Source organism: Scleropages formosus, chromosome 18, assembly GCF_900964775.1.
Source record: "Scleropages formosus chromosome 18, fSclFor1.1, whole genome shotgun sequence".
NCBI lineage: Eukaryota > Metazoa > Chordata > Actinopteri > Osteoglossiformes > Osteoglossidae > Scleropages > Scleropages formosus.
The window spans coordinates 19,205,517-19,223,869 of NC_041823.1; the positions used below are offsets into that span (position 1 = coordinate 19,205,517).

At 40.2% G+C, this 18,353-nt stretch overlaps 2 protein-coding genes across 4 annotated transcripts; both read right to left on the reverse strand.

Moving 5' to 3' along the window:
- Positions 1-63: 63 nt before the first annotated feature.
- LOC108924726 (glutathione S-transferase kappa 1-like) lies at positions 64-6,470 on the reverse strand. Of its 3 annotated transcripts, none has more exons than XM_018736283.2 (9): positions 6,379-6,470; positions 6,046-6,228; positions 5,764-5,835; positions 3,416-3,497; positions 3,160-3,288; positions 1,655-1,800; positions 1,450-1,566; positions 652-745; positions 64-152 (listed from the first exon to the last, which is right to left on the reverse strand). In XM_018736283.2, exons 3-9 carry the CDS (start codon positions 5,833-5,835, stop codon positions 103-105), a joined length of 690 nt encoding a protein of 229 aa, XP_018591799.1. In that variant the 5' UTR covers positions 6,046-6,228; positions 6,379-6,470; the 3' UTR covers positions 64-102. The 3 variants fall into 3 exon arrangements, with proteins under 3 accessions (XP_018591799.1, XP_018591791.1, XP_018591806.1); XM_018736275.2 differs by having other exon boundaries at positions 6,362-6,470; XM_018736290.2 differs by lacking the exon at positions 6,046-6,228 and having other exon boundaries at positions 6,362-6,470.
- Positions 6,471-10,315: 3,845 nt separating this feature from the next.
- Positions 10,316-15,747, reverse strand: rap1gapl (RAP1 GTPase activating protein-like). Its single transcript, XM_018736902.2, has 19 exons — positions 15,677-15,747; positions 15,426-15,458; positions 15,187-15,277; positions 15,066-15,101; positions 14,904-14,951; positions 14,543-14,734; positions 14,350-14,447; positions 13,899-13,977; positions 13,567-13,620; positions 13,027-13,110; positions 12,783-12,883; positions 12,212-12,341; positions 11,949-12,119; positions 11,720-11,791; positions 11,436-11,522; positions 11,157-11,312; positions 10,942-11,040; positions 10,725-10,756; positions 10,316-10,471 (listed from the first exon to the last, which is right to left on the reverse strand). Exons 1-19 carry the CDS (start codon positions 15,745-15,747, stop codon positions 10,372-10,374), a joined length of 1,734 nt encoding a protein of 577 aa, XP_018592418.2. The 3' UTR covers positions 10,316-10,371.
- Between the last annotated feature and the right edge of the window lie 2,606 nt (positions 15,748-18,353).

Genomic DNA, 18,353 nt, shown 5'->3' on the forward strand with positions numbered 1-18,353 from the left:
GTCTGTCAGCATTTACTGACGAGTGTGTTTCCTGATTAGACATAAAACTCTACAACCGTGATTATTTCAGATATTTATTTAACCACGTTTACATGTGCAGCTTCACATTTTGGCAGTGGGCTTGGTGGGCTGAGGTCCCAACCACTTTTCTCCTGTAAAATAAAAAGACACGTGACTGAACATTAACTGTGTAAGCATTAGCTCACACTTCAGATGCTCGCTCACTCACACACACACAAAGTAATAAAACTTCTATACAATAAAGTAGTTTGTAATATCAATTTTGAAAACTTGCATGATGTCATTTTTAAATTACTTTTATAAACTATCACTATTTGTCTTTATACACATATATGCAAACATGTATATATATATATATATATATCATATATATATAGATGATGCTGTAAATTACCAACTGTAATACACAGGACTATCAATGATATGGATAAATGAAAAGCAATCTTGTTTACTACTTTATGACTGATTGTTATGATAAAGCCAGACAGACAAGAAAGCTTTAAACTATACAATATGTATTAATGTATATCCTGATGTTCTGGAGATAAAATAACTTCTCCATCCTGAGAAATAATTTAAAATAAAAGTACACTGAACCCTACATTCATCAAGAGATGCCCATATAGTCACCTAGGCAGTGTGCCATGAGCTCAAATCGATCAGCCCCAAAGAACACCTCCTTTTTTCCATCTATGTGACACACAGACAGAGGGAATCCGAAGGCCTGCGAAGCACATGAAATGATATGTAGTGAAGTTCTTTTGAGAGGCTGAATGATTTTTAACGCTGAAACAAAAACATAACAATGAATGACTGATGATCAACACAGAAGGCTTTCTCCATGAGTAATCCATATACAGAATAATTCAGCACAATATTCATCTAAAATATACTGTATGTAATGCAAAAATTGTTTGGACAAAATGATAGCATAATACCTGCAGTTATTCTGAAGCAAACTGTATTATATAGTGAAAACCTCAAATGAAACTATGTGTTTGTCTTTGCTTGCACCTTACTGTCATGTGAAGGGGATTATTTCATATGAAATGTATTCAAAGCACATACACATGCTACAGGGATGACATTGTGTGAAACTGATGCTCAGGTTGGACAACTTTTTCTACGGAAAGCTTCTTCCAACCTCCGTCGCAAAGTGATGCCCAACACCTGCACACTTCCACTACTCTTAGGAATGACGCTATATCACATGCATTGCGATGTTCACCAAGGAAACAAGTGTATGTCCTGGCTTTGGACAATATAAATAAAACAAGCTTGCATGATAGATGTAGTAGTTAGACAGTAGGAATTACAAATTTAGTAGAAAGTTTAGTAGTTAGGATTTGGACGGTGTATGACCCCCGACAGGAACATCAAATCACACATGAGAACAAACTGTAAGAAGCTACAGCTGAGCAAACGAACCCCAAGATCAAGAGCTTCCTGGGTTGCGCTCTTCAACTTGTCCTTTATCTTCTGGGAGCTGGCAAGTTGTAGACACTCCTCTACTTCACTAGCAGGAAGACCTGCCTTCAGACCTGCCTGAGGTTCAAATGACCGTTAAAAAAAAAAAAAAACTGCAGTCAAAGAAAACATTTATTTAGGACCACAGACAGACACACCCTGTTACCTCAGAAAGCGACGTAGCCAGAGTGATGTCTTCGTTTCGACTCCAGATTCTCATCCAGAGTTCCCTGGAGACTTTCTCTACATCAGCTTCAGAGGCCCCCCCACTCTCAGCCACTGCCGTTACGTAGCGCATCGCTGCAAGGGAACCTGGGACACACAGGGGTTGCGGTACAATCAGCTGGCGATGTTCACTTAGAGCACAGGTTCTGAACATTTTCTATACCACAAAGCCCTTTAAGAAGCTGATGAACACTAACGACTCCCCTTAGAAAAAGGTACATCAAGAAATTCAGAAAAAATAATTGGACTGAAACTTCATTACCTTCACATAGAACTATGCTGTGTGGAAATAACAGTAGTATATTTATTTTATTTTAAAATATTATTTAGTGAAAGTGTTATTTTCAAAGCAAGGCCACACTTCACAGACCCCAACTTACGAACCCCTGACCAAGACATACTAGAGCACTGCTTTCACATGTACATACTGGGTGACACTCAAAAGATTATATTTGTGCAAAAATATATTTTTCAGGGGCAGAATAACTTGTGAATTGGGAGCACAAACACCATTACCAATAGTACTCAGAGGCATTATACACAGTTACTGGGTTTTCATATTTACATTACATTTATTTATTTAGCAGATAGGGGGGCGTGGTGGCGCAGCGATTTTGGCCAGGTCCCACTCTCTGGCGGGTCTGGGGTTCGAGTCCTGCTTGGATGTCTTGCGACGGACTGGCGTTCCGTCCTGGGTGTGTCCCCTCCCCCTCCAGCCTTGCAGCCTGTTGCCGAGTTAGGCTATGGTTTGCCGTGACCCCACTTGGGACAAGCGGTTTCAGACAGTGTGTGTGTGTGTGTGTGTGTGTGTGTGTGTGTGTGTGTGTGTGTGTGTGTGTATTTAGCAGATGTTTTTCTCCAAAGCGATACCAATGAACTCTATGTAGTGTCAACCCACACACCTTATTCACCAAGGTGACATACACTGCTAGATACACTACTTACACTGGGTCACTCCTCCATACATCAGTGGAACACACTCGCTCTCTCACTCACACACTATGTCTTTGAACTGTGGGAGGAAACCCATACAGACATGGGGAGAATATGCAAACTCCACACAGACTGAACAGGGATGAAACCCACGTCCTCTCATACCACGCAGGTGCTGTGAGACAGCAGCGCTACTCCTTATACCACCGTGCTGCTCATATTTGACTCAAATGTGTCTCCTCTCTTGTTTTACAAGTAATTGACAGGTTGTACTATTTGCACTTGTTGCAAACACTCCTGTGTGTGTATGTGTAAATATATATTTATGGTTTGCTTACAAGAGCACAGTTGTAAGCGTATCAAAATGTACCACTGGAAGAAGTGCATGACAACACATGAATGTCAATAAAGATACAGTCGATGACTTATGGATTATGTGTGAAAGAAGAGAGAGGGGAGGGGAAAAAAAAAAAAAAATCAGCAGCACAATTAAGACATAAAAAGGAGACTAACCTTTCTTGAACATGACTTCGAAAGGGTCTGCAGGAAAGCTGAGAGGAACCGCAAAATACTCCCTCAGGCGACTCAGGTCTTTGGACATGTAAGCGAACTTGTTGGGGACCAAGGCAGGGGGTTTGTTGCCTTTGGAAAGAGAAAATGCATTTATACAGCAAAAGGGACTCCGCGGGAAAGTAAAATGAGAAGTTGCTGTGTTATTTCTGTCCTGTTCACGCGGCTGCACTTTAATGTGTCCGGCTGGGCTGAGCACCTGAGCCCTGCATGACTCCTCCCAGAAGAGCGGGGCGAAGACGAAGCTCCATGTTCCACACATGTTTGTACCGACAGAGGACCTAACAGCCAAAAAATAAAAAGAAGTTGCTGAATAAAGTTTAAGCATGTGTACAGATAGTAAATGTATGTTGGACATCTTTTTGTAAAATATTATTATTTATTCCGTGGAACAAAAGAACACACTCAACACCCAACAACTATAACCTGCAAGGAAAAAACTACATTTAAAAAAATACGTATATAGGAAGAATTCAGCCCAGCAACAATAATTTAGAAGAAATTCCAGCACATGCGTATCTCAAATACAGACCCGCTTACTGTATTAGGCACAGTTGAACCATCAGAATGAATATACTGCATACCAGCAAGGGTTCCGGCACTTTATGAAAGACGTGGAGTTCTGGACGTAGCGGACATAGTGTAGGGGCTCATACTTCAGTATAACCCTATCCATCTTTGTACACAACGTAACTCGGGAGAGATCCACAGAAAAAAAGGCTATCTTTCTCTCAGCACAGTGAAGCCACAACCCGGACCTGTAGATACATCCTGCATAACATCAGCAGCATCTGCCCTTGCCTCACAACAGACTCTGCCCAACTACTTGTCCAGACCATGGTGACATCCCGTCTGAACTACCGCAACTCTCTCTTGTGTGGCCTTCCTGCTACTGCCATCAAACCTCTACAGCTGATACAGAATGCTGTGGGTCGAGTTGCGTTTGACTTGCCGAAGCGTTCCCATGCATCTCCTCTACTAGTTTCTCTGCACTGGCTTCCCATAGCTACCCTGATCAAATTTAAGACCCTGGTTATGGCCTACAAAAGCATCGATGGAACTGCTCCCAGCTATCGAGACTTGATCAACTGTTACACCCCAACCGGACTGCTTCGCTCTTCCACATCTGCCCGCCTGGGGGTCCCACGCATGAAAGGTAAAGCACGGAGGTTCTCGGTTCTGGCTCCGTTGTGGTGGAATGACGTCCCCCTCTCACTCAGAACTGCCGAATCTCTGTCCACATTTAAAAAGGGTCTTAAAACCCATCCCTTCCAGACTCACTTCACTCATGATCTCTTAAATTCATATAAGTTGTAAATGTTCTTGCACTACAACTTTCAGATCATGCCCAGATCAATCCTTTACACATCTACTCCTGCAATGTAACGTCAATGTTTATATGCAACTCACCAAGGGGAAAAAAGAAAAAAAAAAAAAATATGAGGAAGGTGATTACGAATTGTTGATATTCTGGTAAAGTTTTATGCAGTTACATTGGTGCACATGATCAAGATAAACTAACCGTACTTCAGAATCATGTTTCTACATCTATGTCTCTTTCTCCTACGGCAATGCACACATTGTATTTTCTAGGAGATGTACGTCGCTTTGGAGAAAAGCGTCTGCTAAATGAATAAACGTAAATGTGAAAAGGATATTTTTCCTTGCATGGAATGTCCTCCCACCAGCACCATCCCACAGAGGGGACAGATGGTAGTCTAGTGCCTACAGCTGCTGCCTTTAGACCCAAAGGTCACAGGTTTGAATCTCTCGCCTGACTCTAGTACCCTTGAGCAAGGTACTCAGCCTAAAGCCCTCCAGTGACATTACCCAGCTGTATAAACGCGTGAAACATTGTAGATCATTTTGGAGGAAAGCACCAGATAAATGTAAAACATCTCCATGATCAGTTCAGCTTCTTTTCCCAGACTCCCTTCACCCGTGACAAGTGCCATTACTGTACTTCTGCGCTAACAGTGACTTCAGTGAGAAAATGTGTCACCCAGCAGCTGACGTGAAAATCTAACAATTTAGACTTTCTTTGTTCCCCCCCTTTTAATTTAATCTCTTGTTAGAAGACGGAAATCTCGTTTGGAGTCATCCCACTTCTCCTTAGGCTGGTGAAATGACACAAACGTAGAAGTTTGAAATAACTCATAGATAACGGATGACTAACAGTCCCTGCTCCCGCGCCCGCAGCGCGTGAAGCCAGAGTTCGCGGTGCCTGCTGGGAAGTCTGGGCTCTCGGCACGGGGGGAGTGAATGCTGCTCAGTCCGGTCCCGGTCAATGTCCTCTGTCTGTCAGGGGGAAGGAAGGTTTTTAAAAGGGAAAACGAGGCATTCCGTGGAGTCCGACTTCAGGAGTCTGCAACAATTCGTAACCGAGCACTAAACGGACATTTTAAAGAAAACAAAAAAAAAAAGTGTGCTGTTAGGCTCCTTACTTCACACTGTTGTACTCGGTTAGCACAATGCTGCTATTTTGCGCGCGTTTCTCCTTTTACGCGGAACGAAAGGCGGCTGGGCGACAGCGCGGTGGACACGCACCTCGAAGCCGAGCCACGAGTACGGAGACACGACGTCGTAGAAGAGCTCCACCACCTTCCTGGGAGCGGCCATCTGAAAAAAGCAGCACCGCAAACAAACAAACTAAAGACACATTACGACACCTCGTAAACAGCACAGCGGTGACGCAGCCGTCCTGTCTGCACTCTTCCCCAAGGACGAGGACAACGGCGTTATAAACCTTTTCAAAGTTTTTTTTCTTTTTTTTTTGAAGCAGTACAGAGTTACAACACAAAAAACATGCCCTGACTAAGCGACTCCTACTTTTTCCTCGCCGTTCTCTCTCTTCTTTTTCTGGTAGTTAGTTGTGTCTCCGCCGGGGAGAAGGAAAATGTGTGTCAAAGGCTGACAGTGATTATTAGGTCGTAGTCCTCACTCTCCGTCCTTGTCCTGTCCTGTCCCTGCAAACATTTATCTCCCCCCTCTTTTACATACACTTCCAGGTTGCTAAAAAAAAAAAAAAAAATCAATGTATTACATTGTCACCTATTAATCGAAATTGCTAGCATAATAGCTAACGCACGTTTAAAATACAGGCATCTGATCTTAAACGTTTCGCACTTTGTAAGTAGTTCGCTACCTGTGTTAAAGTCGAACCTGTATTTCAGGGGATTAGTTGATGTGAGGAGGGGGTGCGGTGGCGCAGTGGGTTGGACCCGGTCCTGCTCTCCGGTGGGTCTGGGGTTCGAGTCCCGCTTGGGGTGCCTTGCGACGGACTGGCGTCCCGTCCTGGGTGCGTCCCTTCCCCCTCCGGCCTTACGCCCTGTGTTGCCGGGTAGGCTCCGGTTCCCCGCGACCCCGTATGGGACAAGCGGCTCTGAAAATGTGTGTGTGTGTGTGGTTGGTGTGACCTGTTACTTTTCTTTCTTACTGCTTGTCCCCATTAGATTAGAGCGCGATAGCTGTGGACGCCATCTTGGCTCTAACAAGGAGCATTATGGGTAGCCGTGTTTTCTACAGTTTCTGCTGTAACCTAGGTGGTGTGCTCTACAGGTTTGGCTGCTGTGTACATTATACATTGTACACAAGAAGAGTCTTTACCCGATACTTTTATTCTCCTATTTTGATGCTTGTTTGCAGTGCAGCTTCAATGCTGCCTGCAAATGCATTACAGTGAAGACATCGTATGCAGCAATATGTCTTTCAGTACAGCTGCTGCTGCGCAGAATAAGTATTTAATACTGCAATGAAGATATCTTCACATTCACATGTACAATATTGGGTTACGGGGCCAACTGGTAGCATAGTGGCTGGAGCTGCTGCTTTTAGGCCCAAAGATTGTAGGTGTGAGCCTCACCTGCTGTAGTACCCTTGAACAAGGTACTTACCATAAAAATTGCTCTAGTTAAAAAGTACCCAGCTGTATAAATGGGTAAATATTTCTAATGTTAGTCACTCTAGGGAAAAGTATCAGCTGAATGAAGTCATTTAAATGGAGCAAATCAAAGATGTAACATAGAGTGGGGATGTGTTCCCAATTTTCATGCAATTTCAGTCACGTTATTTGTGCATACGTTCCCTGAGTACTATTCGGAGGTGGGTAGAGTAGTCCGAAATAATACTCAAGTAAAAATACTCCTCAGGAAATTTACTTCAGTAAAAGTGTCCAGCCAAAAAACTATTGAATTATCACATTCTTTGAAAGAAATTAGCATTGCTTCCAAATATTAAAAAGCCTAACAACTTCAATATACAGTTTTAACTCATAAAAAAACAATCTAAGTATTTTCAAAAAATCGGCTGTGCTAGTAAAATTTGATACTATGGATTTGACTAATCAAGTACAATAATAAAAGGTTGTAGTCTGCTAGCTATTGTTAACCATATTTATCTTCTACCTTTGTTCAAAACACCTCACACTTTCAGGTTTGTACACTAAGGTGCTTAGAAATTTTTATATTAACAATTCACATCTACAGATGGGTATCTCTTACTGGAGCAAGGTACCTTGATCACAGGTACAACAGCAAAAGTGGTGATTTGAAATTTGAACAGCAACAGTTCTAACCATTATACTATCTGCTGCCCAAATGCAGTTCTGTAATTCACTGTCATTTAGTTAACACCTATATCTAAAGCAATTTTTAACTTGCAGGTATAGTATTCAAAAAAACAACCTCTAGATTATAAGCCGTTGTCCCTAATTGATACACCATACCTACCTTCACACAGTTCAAAAACCAAGATACAATGTAACGCTATCCCAATAACTAATGAATAAAAAATGGCCAATCAATTCAGATCTTCAAAATTGAAATTAGAAAATCAAAATTAGATGGTAGCAAACATTTGCTTGAAAACAAGTTACATGGCTTGTTTCTCGTAGCCAATTCAATGTTGTGTATGTTAACATTTTAAGTGATAGTACAATGCTAATGTTGACATCAGATTTCTGGCTAAAAAGCAGAGCTTGTTACCTGATTAGTAAATAGTTGGTAACCTAGCTGTGTAATATGAACTATGAAGAGTAGCAACTTACTGCTCTGTGTTTTTAAATGAGATCTAGACTTCATGCATACTGACATTGACATCCTTAGGCAAATATGACAATGCTTGTGTGGAGTGTATCTGAATGGGTGAAAAGTGTACTCTTTAGGGTTAGGGTGGATGTGTAGGCAGTATACTTTTTGCGTAGGAATACCCACACATAACTATGACTGTCGGTTCTGGTGGGATGAACTAGTGTGCCAAAGCAGACTGATGTGGAACATTGTGAAAATGCGTTCGCTTTGTTCAAAAATGAAATTGAGCATTAAATTACAATGTGACAAGTAAGTCTAAAGAAATAGTTCTGAAAGTGTAACGTTTTCATTGGTGAACATTTGTTATAACATTATGAGTGCAGCTTTTCTTTAGTAAATTGAAATAGATAATTCACCAAAATGAAATAGCCTCCCCTAAAAATATATCTGTGTACTGCCATTCCCAACCTTCACACTCACTTGTTCACAAAGCATGCTGTTTATGTGTTATCCACATATCAATTAACATTAACATATACTTTGAAATGTATAATAAAATGCATGATGGCACAGTGGGTAGTGCAGCTACTGCACAACACATTAACTGTTTGGGTGTAGGTTCAAATCCAGGTCATTCTGTGTTAAGGTTGGATATTCTCCCTGTGTTTTTGTGGTTTTCCTCCCACAGCCCAAATACATGCCTTTCAGGTGAACTGGTGACACTAAATTGCCTGGTGTGTGTGTGTGTGTGTGTGTGTGTGTGTGTGTGTGTGTGTGTGTGTGTGTGTGTGTGTGTGTGGCTATGGCTGTTCTACAGTGGACTGGTGTAGCCCTCCTAGGCCAGAACCTAATGATTATAGGATAGGCTCTGGACTGCCGCGACCTAAATGAGGGTATGCTATTGATGAATATGAGTGAGAGTGATACATTTCCAGTCATTCTTCAAGTTACTTCTATAATTCCACATTAAACTATCCAGCAGCAGTTATAAAGAAAGCCAGATACTTCAGAGCTATAATACTCTGAATGTATATATAAAAAGGGGTCATTGTTTTAACCTATATAACCTACATTTTTGATAGTTCTTCATAGACTTACTATTGGCATATTACTAACATTTTAGGATAGTTAATTCATGAAAAATGAATAAAACAGGAGTGACTCACCTAATACTGCAGCTCAGAAACAACTACTTGCTTAAAACTTTAGTTTAACTCTCATAATATGGGATGAAATACACACACATTGACTGAAACCGCTTGTCCCAAGTGAGGTCGCGATGAACCGGACCCTAACCCGGCAACACAGGGCGCAGGGTGGAGGGGGAGAAGACACACCCAGGAGGGGACGCCAGTCTATCACAAGGCACCCCAAGCAGGACGTGAACCCCAGACCCGCCACAGACAGGGACCCGGTCAAACCTGCTGCGCCATTTGACAAAAAATTTCTAAATCAACATTGTCACTTTCAGGCATGGTGTTTATTCAGAATACATATTTTGCAGAATTTTTCCTAGACATTTTTGCAATTCACCGCATAGCTAATTTATTAGATTAAGAAAATATTTTGTGTGCCACACTTCTACGTGAAATTATATGTATATCAAAGTGTGAAAACTTGTCTCACTGTAATCTACAAAATACCATGTAGACTATTCAGCATTAGGTGTAGTGCCTCTGGAAAAACTTTAAAGTCAAAGTAATATTTACTGTTTTTAAATGTAGAAGAAGTTTTGTGTATTGCAGTGTATGCCAGGCTTTGTACATATGCAGGTGAGTGAATACTAATTCTAAAGAAGATTTCTGTTTTTCTTTAAACTGCAAATAATCAAGTGTGTGCTGAGTTCCTCACCAAAATGTGGTAACTAACAAAAATTCAGTTTAAATAAGAAATCATAAATTCACTTCACACATTACAACTTTATATAGTATTAATAACTACCTGTTTTAATGACACTTTTAATAACACTTCAAAAACTGAATTTTAATATAGCTTTTAATCATATTATTTCTACAGGTTATTTCTATTAGTTTTAATGTGCTTTTATAAAATATATTTAGGATTTGAGAGACATGCTTTCAGGTGAGAATAAAGTGGGAAGAAAACAAGCCACTACATGCATTCTTGTCTACACATCTTCATGTGAACAGTTCAGACTGTTTATTTCTCTAGCCCCAAGGTTGTCGTTCTGTTGAACATTGGTTCCAGGTTGCTTGCTGGTCATTTCGCTGAAACACATAGGATACAGCATAATATGTCTGTTGAGAAATAATAAAGTTCTGAATGAGACTTGTTCCATTCAGTTGCATACTAATGAAACCAAATCCTGTAGCAGGATTTCTACATTTGATGGCTGCTGGAAAAATCACATTCCCTTATTTACTTGGTTAAACCTTTCCATTAAAATAGGGTGTGTGTTTTTGTTTTGTATCAGTTGAAGAAAAACTTCATTATGACCCTGAAACAACATAGATGTCTCACCTTTCTCCTTCTTTCTCTGTTGAACATGTGTTCTAGAATGAGAATGTAGCAGTGGTTACTATCATTTTACAAAACAAAATCAATAATACCAAGACTCTTATGTATGTGGATCGAAAGTTTACACTTAATTGTGCAATTAAATTTGCAGAGTATTGGTTTACTGAACTGTGCTTTTAATAATGTGATAAGTCTGCACTAATATACATAATGTACGTACATTTTGTGTTGCTCTGGGTTTCAGTGAGATCCCCGTTCCAACCGTCTTCCTAGGCACACCCAGGTTGTCAAAGGAGTGGCTGCGCACCCGTATTGCTCTCTGAGGCCATGATGTGCGCAAGTAGCATAAACTCAGTATGTAATCGAGTAACACACAAAATTGCACTACTATGGAAGAAGACGTGGCAAGAAAAAGATAAAGATAGAGCACTTCACCTTGAAATTTTCAATGAACCCTCCACCTCCTTCCAGCCCTCCTCGGTTTCCTTCGTAATGCGGTAGAGTGGAAGGGGTTGATGACCCCTGCATACACTGGGACTGAGCACTTAATTCTGATCGCAGTGCCTCCAGAAGCGAAGAACGAGTACGAAGCTAAGACAAAAGGAAATAGGTGTTAAACACACAGCTGCTGATGAGACTGGCCATTTAACACATCATACACTTAAGATCGTAGATGTAAGAACTAAAAACGTAAGAATGAGCGCTTTTTGCTACCTCCAATCTGCTGAACCGCTCAGCCTTATAACAGGAAATCTCCGCATTGATAAGTTTGGTCAGGAGAAATTCCCTCAGACGGGAAGGCTAGGATAAAAACAGCCATAGGGAAAACTGAAGGTTAATGCAGCACTACAGGTTGTTGACCATTCATCTACCAAGAGTTATCTGAGAAAAAACAAACAACTACATTAATTAACTCAAGAATTAAAATATGTAATACAGCCAAATCCTGCAAATTCAGACTGCCATGTGAATTATAATGTGAAATTGTGATTTTTAACCTCTGTGAAAATGGGTGGATCTGGTAGGGCCGGTCCAAAGGGGGGCACATCCTCTCTTGCTGTGACTGATACCTGTTGATTAAAAAAAGGGCAGTAATGCTCCTGCTGTTCTTAGACCAACGCAAAGCCTGTCAATGTATGCTCAGAGGGTGCGTGAGTTTCCTGCACATTTTAAATAAATTAATTATAACATCTCATCAACCTGCTACACTTTCCTTCTGCGCTGTACCTGAAATGCTTTGCACCCTCCTTCTTTATTCCCACTGGCTCTCTCCACTTGTCTAACAGCAATAAAACAGTGAAGAAAGTGAGAGCTAATGATGTCAGAAATGAACGGGACTTGGCCTTCCTGGTAAACCAGTGCAACAATATCATTGCCAATGTGTCTCTTCCTCTGCAGCTGAAAAGAAAGAAGAGAATTATACAGGGTTTAATCTTTAATTTAAAACTGAGAAGGTCCACTGTAGGCAAAAGAGCAGAACTGTAACTTACCTGCTGTGTATCACCTTCTGTGAATGGTAATTTCGTTGACACATGAAATATTATTTCCCTCCCAGAAAATGATGTATAGACAGCATCTTTTCCTGTCTGACCATGACACACATCCAAACCTCCTCTAAAGCTGAACAAGACAAGCACACGTTAAACAAGCTTCCCCCATATACTTTTAGTGACCTCTTACTATCCACAACACATAACAGGCTATTTCTCTGATAAACCATTGTATAATTTTAAAAATAAATTTCCTCAATGATGTTATGTGTTTTTATTTCACTGTCTTTCCAAAAAAGCAGCTGAATACAAACAATACAAACTGAATGCAAAATGTAAACTACGTGAACTTCATGGAGAGGCCTGTTTGTTTTTGTACGTGCTAAATAATAATCACATAGTCCATTGGCCATAAAATAGATTTGCACTGTTATAGTGCAAAGATTGTAAGACATGAACAAAAAAGTGATATTAGCAAGTGTTGTGCCTATTGAATGTTCACTCAGTACTCTGAAAAGCAAAATAGATGCACGAATGCCCTCAAGGTGTTGGCCTGTATGTGACACATTACCCTGTAAAGCCCTGTAGTTTCACAGTCTCTCCTAGAATAGAAAGAAATTCTTGAAAATCTTTACTTTCATCATTGTTACTCAGTATCTCTTCTTCAGTTAGCTGAAAAGTTGGAAAAGAGAGACATAGGATAGGGTGGTGTGACATATCAGAGAGGAAAGGAAAAATGGAAAAGCTATTTGATAATAACTACAGATGTATTTGTGTGTGTGTGTGTGTGTGTGTGTTTTACTGTAGTTCTTTACCTGCCCTTCCTTCTGATATAAAACACCAAACTTGAAGTTTTGTGACATTCTGTGCTCATCAAATGCTGTGATAAGTTCTGGAGCCTGGAAAACAGTGAGAGGAAAGGAAGCTAAAATGTTTACGTATTATAGTGGAAACATTGTTATATATTTCTTCAGCTCAGAGGAATTATTCCCATTTAAGTCAGTTTGTGTATATTGAACACACATTAGTGTGTCAGTAACACACATTAAAAGATAAATCAATAAATTTGTGAAAGTGATGCATTAGCACATTGAAATACAGTCTCGGGCTGTTTAAATTTTAATTAAAAAGGAGGATTATAAAAAGAGATGGACTGGCGTCCCATCCTGGGTGTGTCCCCGCCCCCTCCAGCCTTGCGCCCTGTGTTGCCGAGTTAGGCTCCGGCTCGCCGCGACCCCACTTAGGACAAGCGGTTTCAGAAAACGTACGTGTGTGTGTGTGTGTGTGTGTGTGTGTGTGTGTGTGTGTGTGTTTGTGAGAGTGAGTGTGAGTGATTATAAAAAGAGGGGCCATACCTTAAGGTAGGAGACTGGCTCAAATATGGTCACAGTTACATTGTCACACAGCATCTACAGGATATAGTTGCATATTTACCCTTCATTAGCTTTTCCTCTCTTCAGTTCATAGTATTCCATAAAATTTACTGTTACTGTTAATAAAGCTTCGAATAAGGAAATCAGCCAAAGCATTGAAACCTGGTCCATTTTACTTCAGAGAATGAAATCTACAAAGTCACTGTTAAAAAAGATCTTATATACATAATCCTAATTTTGATTTTTAATGTGCCTGCGAATATCTCTCGTAGCAGTAGAAACAATGCTTGGAGTGAAACTGAAGTTTCGAGTACCTTAGCCAGCTCTGCAGCAGTAGGGAAATGGTGGAAGAGACAGAGAGAGAACACTCCATGCACAGTGCTTTCTTTCATTCTGGAAGACAGAGGAGTGCTGGATTTAGCTACAGCCTTTATAGAAATGCATGTTACAGTGTCGAAAATTAGTCTTAAATTACCCTCCATACCTCTATACAATGCCTACACTTAAGATTACGAACAACCAAATATGATGAATATGATCAGTATAAGTAGGGAACAGCAGGTGTAGTGATTAGAGCTGCTCCCCTGCACTGGAAGGACCCAGGCTGAATCCCGTCTCCTGCTCTAGTACCCTTGAGCAACGTACCAACATTAAATTGCAAAAGGAAAAAAAAAAAAATCACCCAGCTTACTAAAGGGGTGAATCACTGTAAATTGCTTTGGAGAAAAGTGTCAGCCGAATAAATAAATGCTAATAAATATGAACCTCAGTATGACCCTCAGTCTTTTCTCATCCTCCTCCAAGCAAGCGGAGAGGACGAGGGATCCAAGGCAAGGGTCTACTGCTGTGAACGAGTGATGATACTGACAAGGAGAAAAAGAAATGGTTAGCTCATAAGACACTGGCTAACTGAAACTGTCTCGCTGTCAAAGCCTACAAACAAATGGGTTAGACTGACTTTGGATCTGAAGAATTCCCTGTAGATCTTTGCTTCAAGGTCCCTCTCCATAATTTCATAGCTCTCTGTGCCACTTCTTGATTCAGACACGGTGGGGCTGGTTTTATCAAACTTCTCCATGGGTGGGTCTATCCAGTAGCCTCCACATTTAGGTGGAAGAATCAAAGGGAAAGTGCCTCTTATCTTTAAAACCTGTCATTTGAAAAAAGCGAAGAGCCATATTGTTCTCATCATGCATGTGCCACAAAGCTTGTTTTACAGCATCTGTAAAAACAATAGCAACTGTAGTTTACCAGCTGCCTTTGATTCATTCTCTTACTGAAGATTTCCTAAAACTGAAGTTCAACAAAATCAGTACAACCTTCAAAGGAGGGGGGAACGCACAGCGTTGCTCGTCTAGTCGGCTGCCCTGTAGAAAAACGCGCAAAATCCGAAACGTGAGAGTGACCGCCTGAAAGAGAACCGCGGCACAAATTGTGGCTGAACTTGACGTAAACAATCATAAAAAAAGTTCCAAAGTTACCTGAAGTTTTTCAATTATTTCAAAAAGTTCAGTGTCCTTAAAGAAAAAAGAGGAAGAAAACATTGTCAGCTGACACAGGAACGGGTTCTCACAGATCTTATGTGAACCTACAATGACTTACCCTCTGGCTGGAGGCTGCGGGGAGGACGGGCTTCGTCTCACTTGTGGGAGAGTCCAGAATATCTAAAATGCTGCGCTCTATGGACTCCGGTCTGTTTTTAACCACATTCGCCATTGAGAAAATTAAGCTTATTAATGATGTATATAAAAACAACAAGAAGAAGCCTCAAAGATGCACTGACAAACAGAAGACTGCTCAATGCGTAATCGACAAGCAGGTAGAGAAAGATTGCGTATTACCGTGTCTCATCTGTACAAATGAACTTGTCCACCCTGTAGGCAAAGTAGCAACAACTGTTGAGCCAACTGTGCCCAAGAATTAATTCTTTTCACCAGAATCTTATATTTCCAGTGCCAAATTTTTGCCACACAAGAACTGCAGAGGTATTCGTATAAAGCTATACTCATACACAAATACATAGTTTCTTTATAGTGCAACCAGTAACAAATTAAAGGTTCTTTTATTTGTTTCATGTAAGTTATAAACTTACCCTCCATAAGCCCCAAAAGTGAAACTTCTCTTTCTGGAGAACAACTTCTCATTTCTTCCGTAGCTGTCCATCTGTCTGTATCAGAGTTGATGTGTTGTGATGACTAGTCAGTCAGCGGATACAGTGAATAAAATCCTCCTTCCCTTTCAATCTCTCTCCTCTCTGCCCCCTGCTTCTTTCTCATTTAATCTCTCTCTACTTCCTTCCATATCCCCTGCTGTTAGAAAGACTGACGTAGTTAACCTTTTCCCTTCCACAAGTGGATACAGGCAGATGTGAAAAAAATACATATATGTGTGTGTTATACATACGATTTCTTGCATATACGCAGGCACAATGCATGGTGCACGTACACAGAGTTACAGTAACAGTCTGAGCAAATATTAATATGGAGAAAAAAGAAAAAGGATGAATGGAATATCAGCCCTTAGAGCTGTTACCCTTTGAGTCAGCAAAATTCATCAATTATTGACAACACACACTGAGAGAGGAGACCAAGGCAGCAGGAGACTCAGAAAAAAAGAGAGGTAGGGAGAAAGGGAGAGAGGGAATGGGGGGGGAGAAAAGGACTGGGGAGGGAAAAATTTGTGTGTGGGGTAATTATGACACTAACACAATAACATGGAGCATAAGAAGTTCCTATATTTACATTTAGATTTTCGCACTTTGCAGACACTTTTCCAAAGCAACATACATCAGAAAGTAAACAAAAGTATTTAGTATTTTTCACCAGCAGATGGAGAGATGCAGACGCAGACACAGCTCTTGATGTACAATCAGTTATTTCAATGCCACCATTTCAGCCAGCATACATAACATGAGCATAGCTGCATATAGAACTGGTAGGGAACAAAAAGTTCTTTTTTCTCCAAATAATATGGTGCAAGTTTACGGAGCATGTGGGAGATGAGAGGAGCAATTCCACAAGAGATGTGTTTTGAGACCCTTCTTGATTGTTGAGAGGGATCCAGCAGTTTTGAGAGAGAGGGAACAACCGTATCTCAGCCAAAATTAAGAACCTTCAAGATTTTGATTTTGAGAGACATGGTAGGGAGATACACGGGAACACTTTGGCAAGCTGACCACAACTTGTGGTGCAGCATTCTGTACCAGCTGGAGAGTCTTGATTCCGAAGGCTGGAAAACTAGACAGGAGGGATTAGTGGTATAGTCCGTGGGATATTTCCATGGCCTGGAACAGAAACTGCACAGTGTGATTATAGTGTGTATATTAATGTACATTTATTTACGTAGTATTCGTTTATTTTTATGAATTAAATCCTTCTAAAAAGCGGTAACAAAGTTGTTCTGTTCCTCTGGCTGTGATTTGGCTTTGAACAGGGGAGAAGGACTAGGTTTATGTGGAAAGCCTGACAGAACTTAATACATTTATTAATTTCCTTTTTTCCAAAGCAACTTCTAATTATTTACACATTTATATTTATTCATTTAGCTGACATTTTTCTCCAAAGTGACTTACAATGTTAAGGCACTTACAGTGATTTACCCATTTATACAGCTGGGTAATTTTACTGGAGCTATTTAAGGTAAGTACCTTGTTGAAGCATACTGCAGCTGGTATTCAAACCTGTGAACCTCTGACCTTTTGGTTATGGCAGCATAGGCCCCATCTAATTATCATATTTATTTGTTGAATTATTTATTTGTTGTACTTATTTTAATATTTATTTCAGTAAAAATACATGTATGTTTAGGTATATTATATCACAGCCATATGGACACAGCACTTTGAGCAGAAAGGACACAAGTAGCAGCCAGCAGTTTCTGAGGATGCTCTGTTGATGCGGTACCCAACAGTAGACTTTTTTTCTCATGGATCAGAATGGATTACCAGCCCACTAAAAGTGTCCAATTTGAAAGATAAAAATTTCTCCATGCATCATTTCCAATGATTAAAATCTTTATTCAATAAATAAAACCTAAAAACTGTCATTCCAATAATAAAATGTAAAATAAAACAATAAAAATCAATAAGACCAACTAATATAAAGACTGCATGACAGAACCTTTAAAACACTAGAAAACATACCCCAAGGCCTAAAACCATAAATAATTAAAAAGAACTTACAACGTAACTCCACCGCTCAAGAGAGTCCCCTGGCCTGTTCCCAGGGTGTTACCATACACCTTACCTACCGTTCTTGGGTGTTTGTTTCCCATTTCATTAACATTTTAGTGGAATAAGTGAATGGTACAAATACATATACAAAATTAAAGAAATCAACAAGCACTCACACAGCAAAGTAACTTACACTATACTAAACATAAAATAAAGTAAATAAATGACAAATTAATTAATTAATACAAACACATCACATGCGTAGTCATTTACAAGTGACTACTTAAAAGCGCAATAAGTGCGATAAATTATAAAAATGTGCAATTAAATAAAATGTGCCATAAAGGATCAAAAACCCTACACTTAACATAAAACACAAAACACAACACTTACATTCCCCAAAAATAGGGGTTGCGGTATTCTGTAAGTGTGAAAGGACTTACAGAATTACTGATTTACCCAAGGATGGAGGTTCTGCCACAGATCTGTGGGGTTACAGCCAAAAGAGGCCCTTTCCACCTGTCTTTGCCTTCAAAGTAACCCCATTGCGTGACATCTTTCTCCATCCTAAACGTTAGGTCGGCCCGGATTTTATGAT

Bases quoted from the DNA above. Each gene is read 5' to 3' on its own strand.
- LOC108924726 (XM_018736283.2), bottom strand. From the start codon at position 5,835: ATGGCCGCTCCCAGGAAGGTGGTGGAGCTCTTCTACGACGTCGTGTCT. The intron at 3,498-5,763 runs GTGCGTGTCCAC...TTTGGCTGTTAG, and splicing joins ACTCGTGGCTCGGCTTCGAG to GTCCTCTGTCGGTACAAACA. The intron at 153-651 runs GTGACTATATGG...TTTATTTTACAG, and splicing joins GCTCATGGCACACTGCCTAG to GAGAAAAGTGGTTGGGACCT.
- rap1gapl (XM_018736902.2), bottom strand. From the start codon at position 15,747: ATGGACAGCTACGGAAGAAATGAGAAGTTGTTCTCCAGAAAGAGAAGT. The intron at 13,111-13,566 runs GTATGGCCCCTC...ACTGTTTTCCAG, and splicing joins AGCCAGTCTCCTACCTTAAG to GCTCCAGAACTTATCACAGC. The intron at 10,757-10,941 runs GTACGTACATTA...TTCTCATTCTAG, and splicing joins AACCCAGAGCAACACAAAAT to AACACATGTTCAACAGAGAA.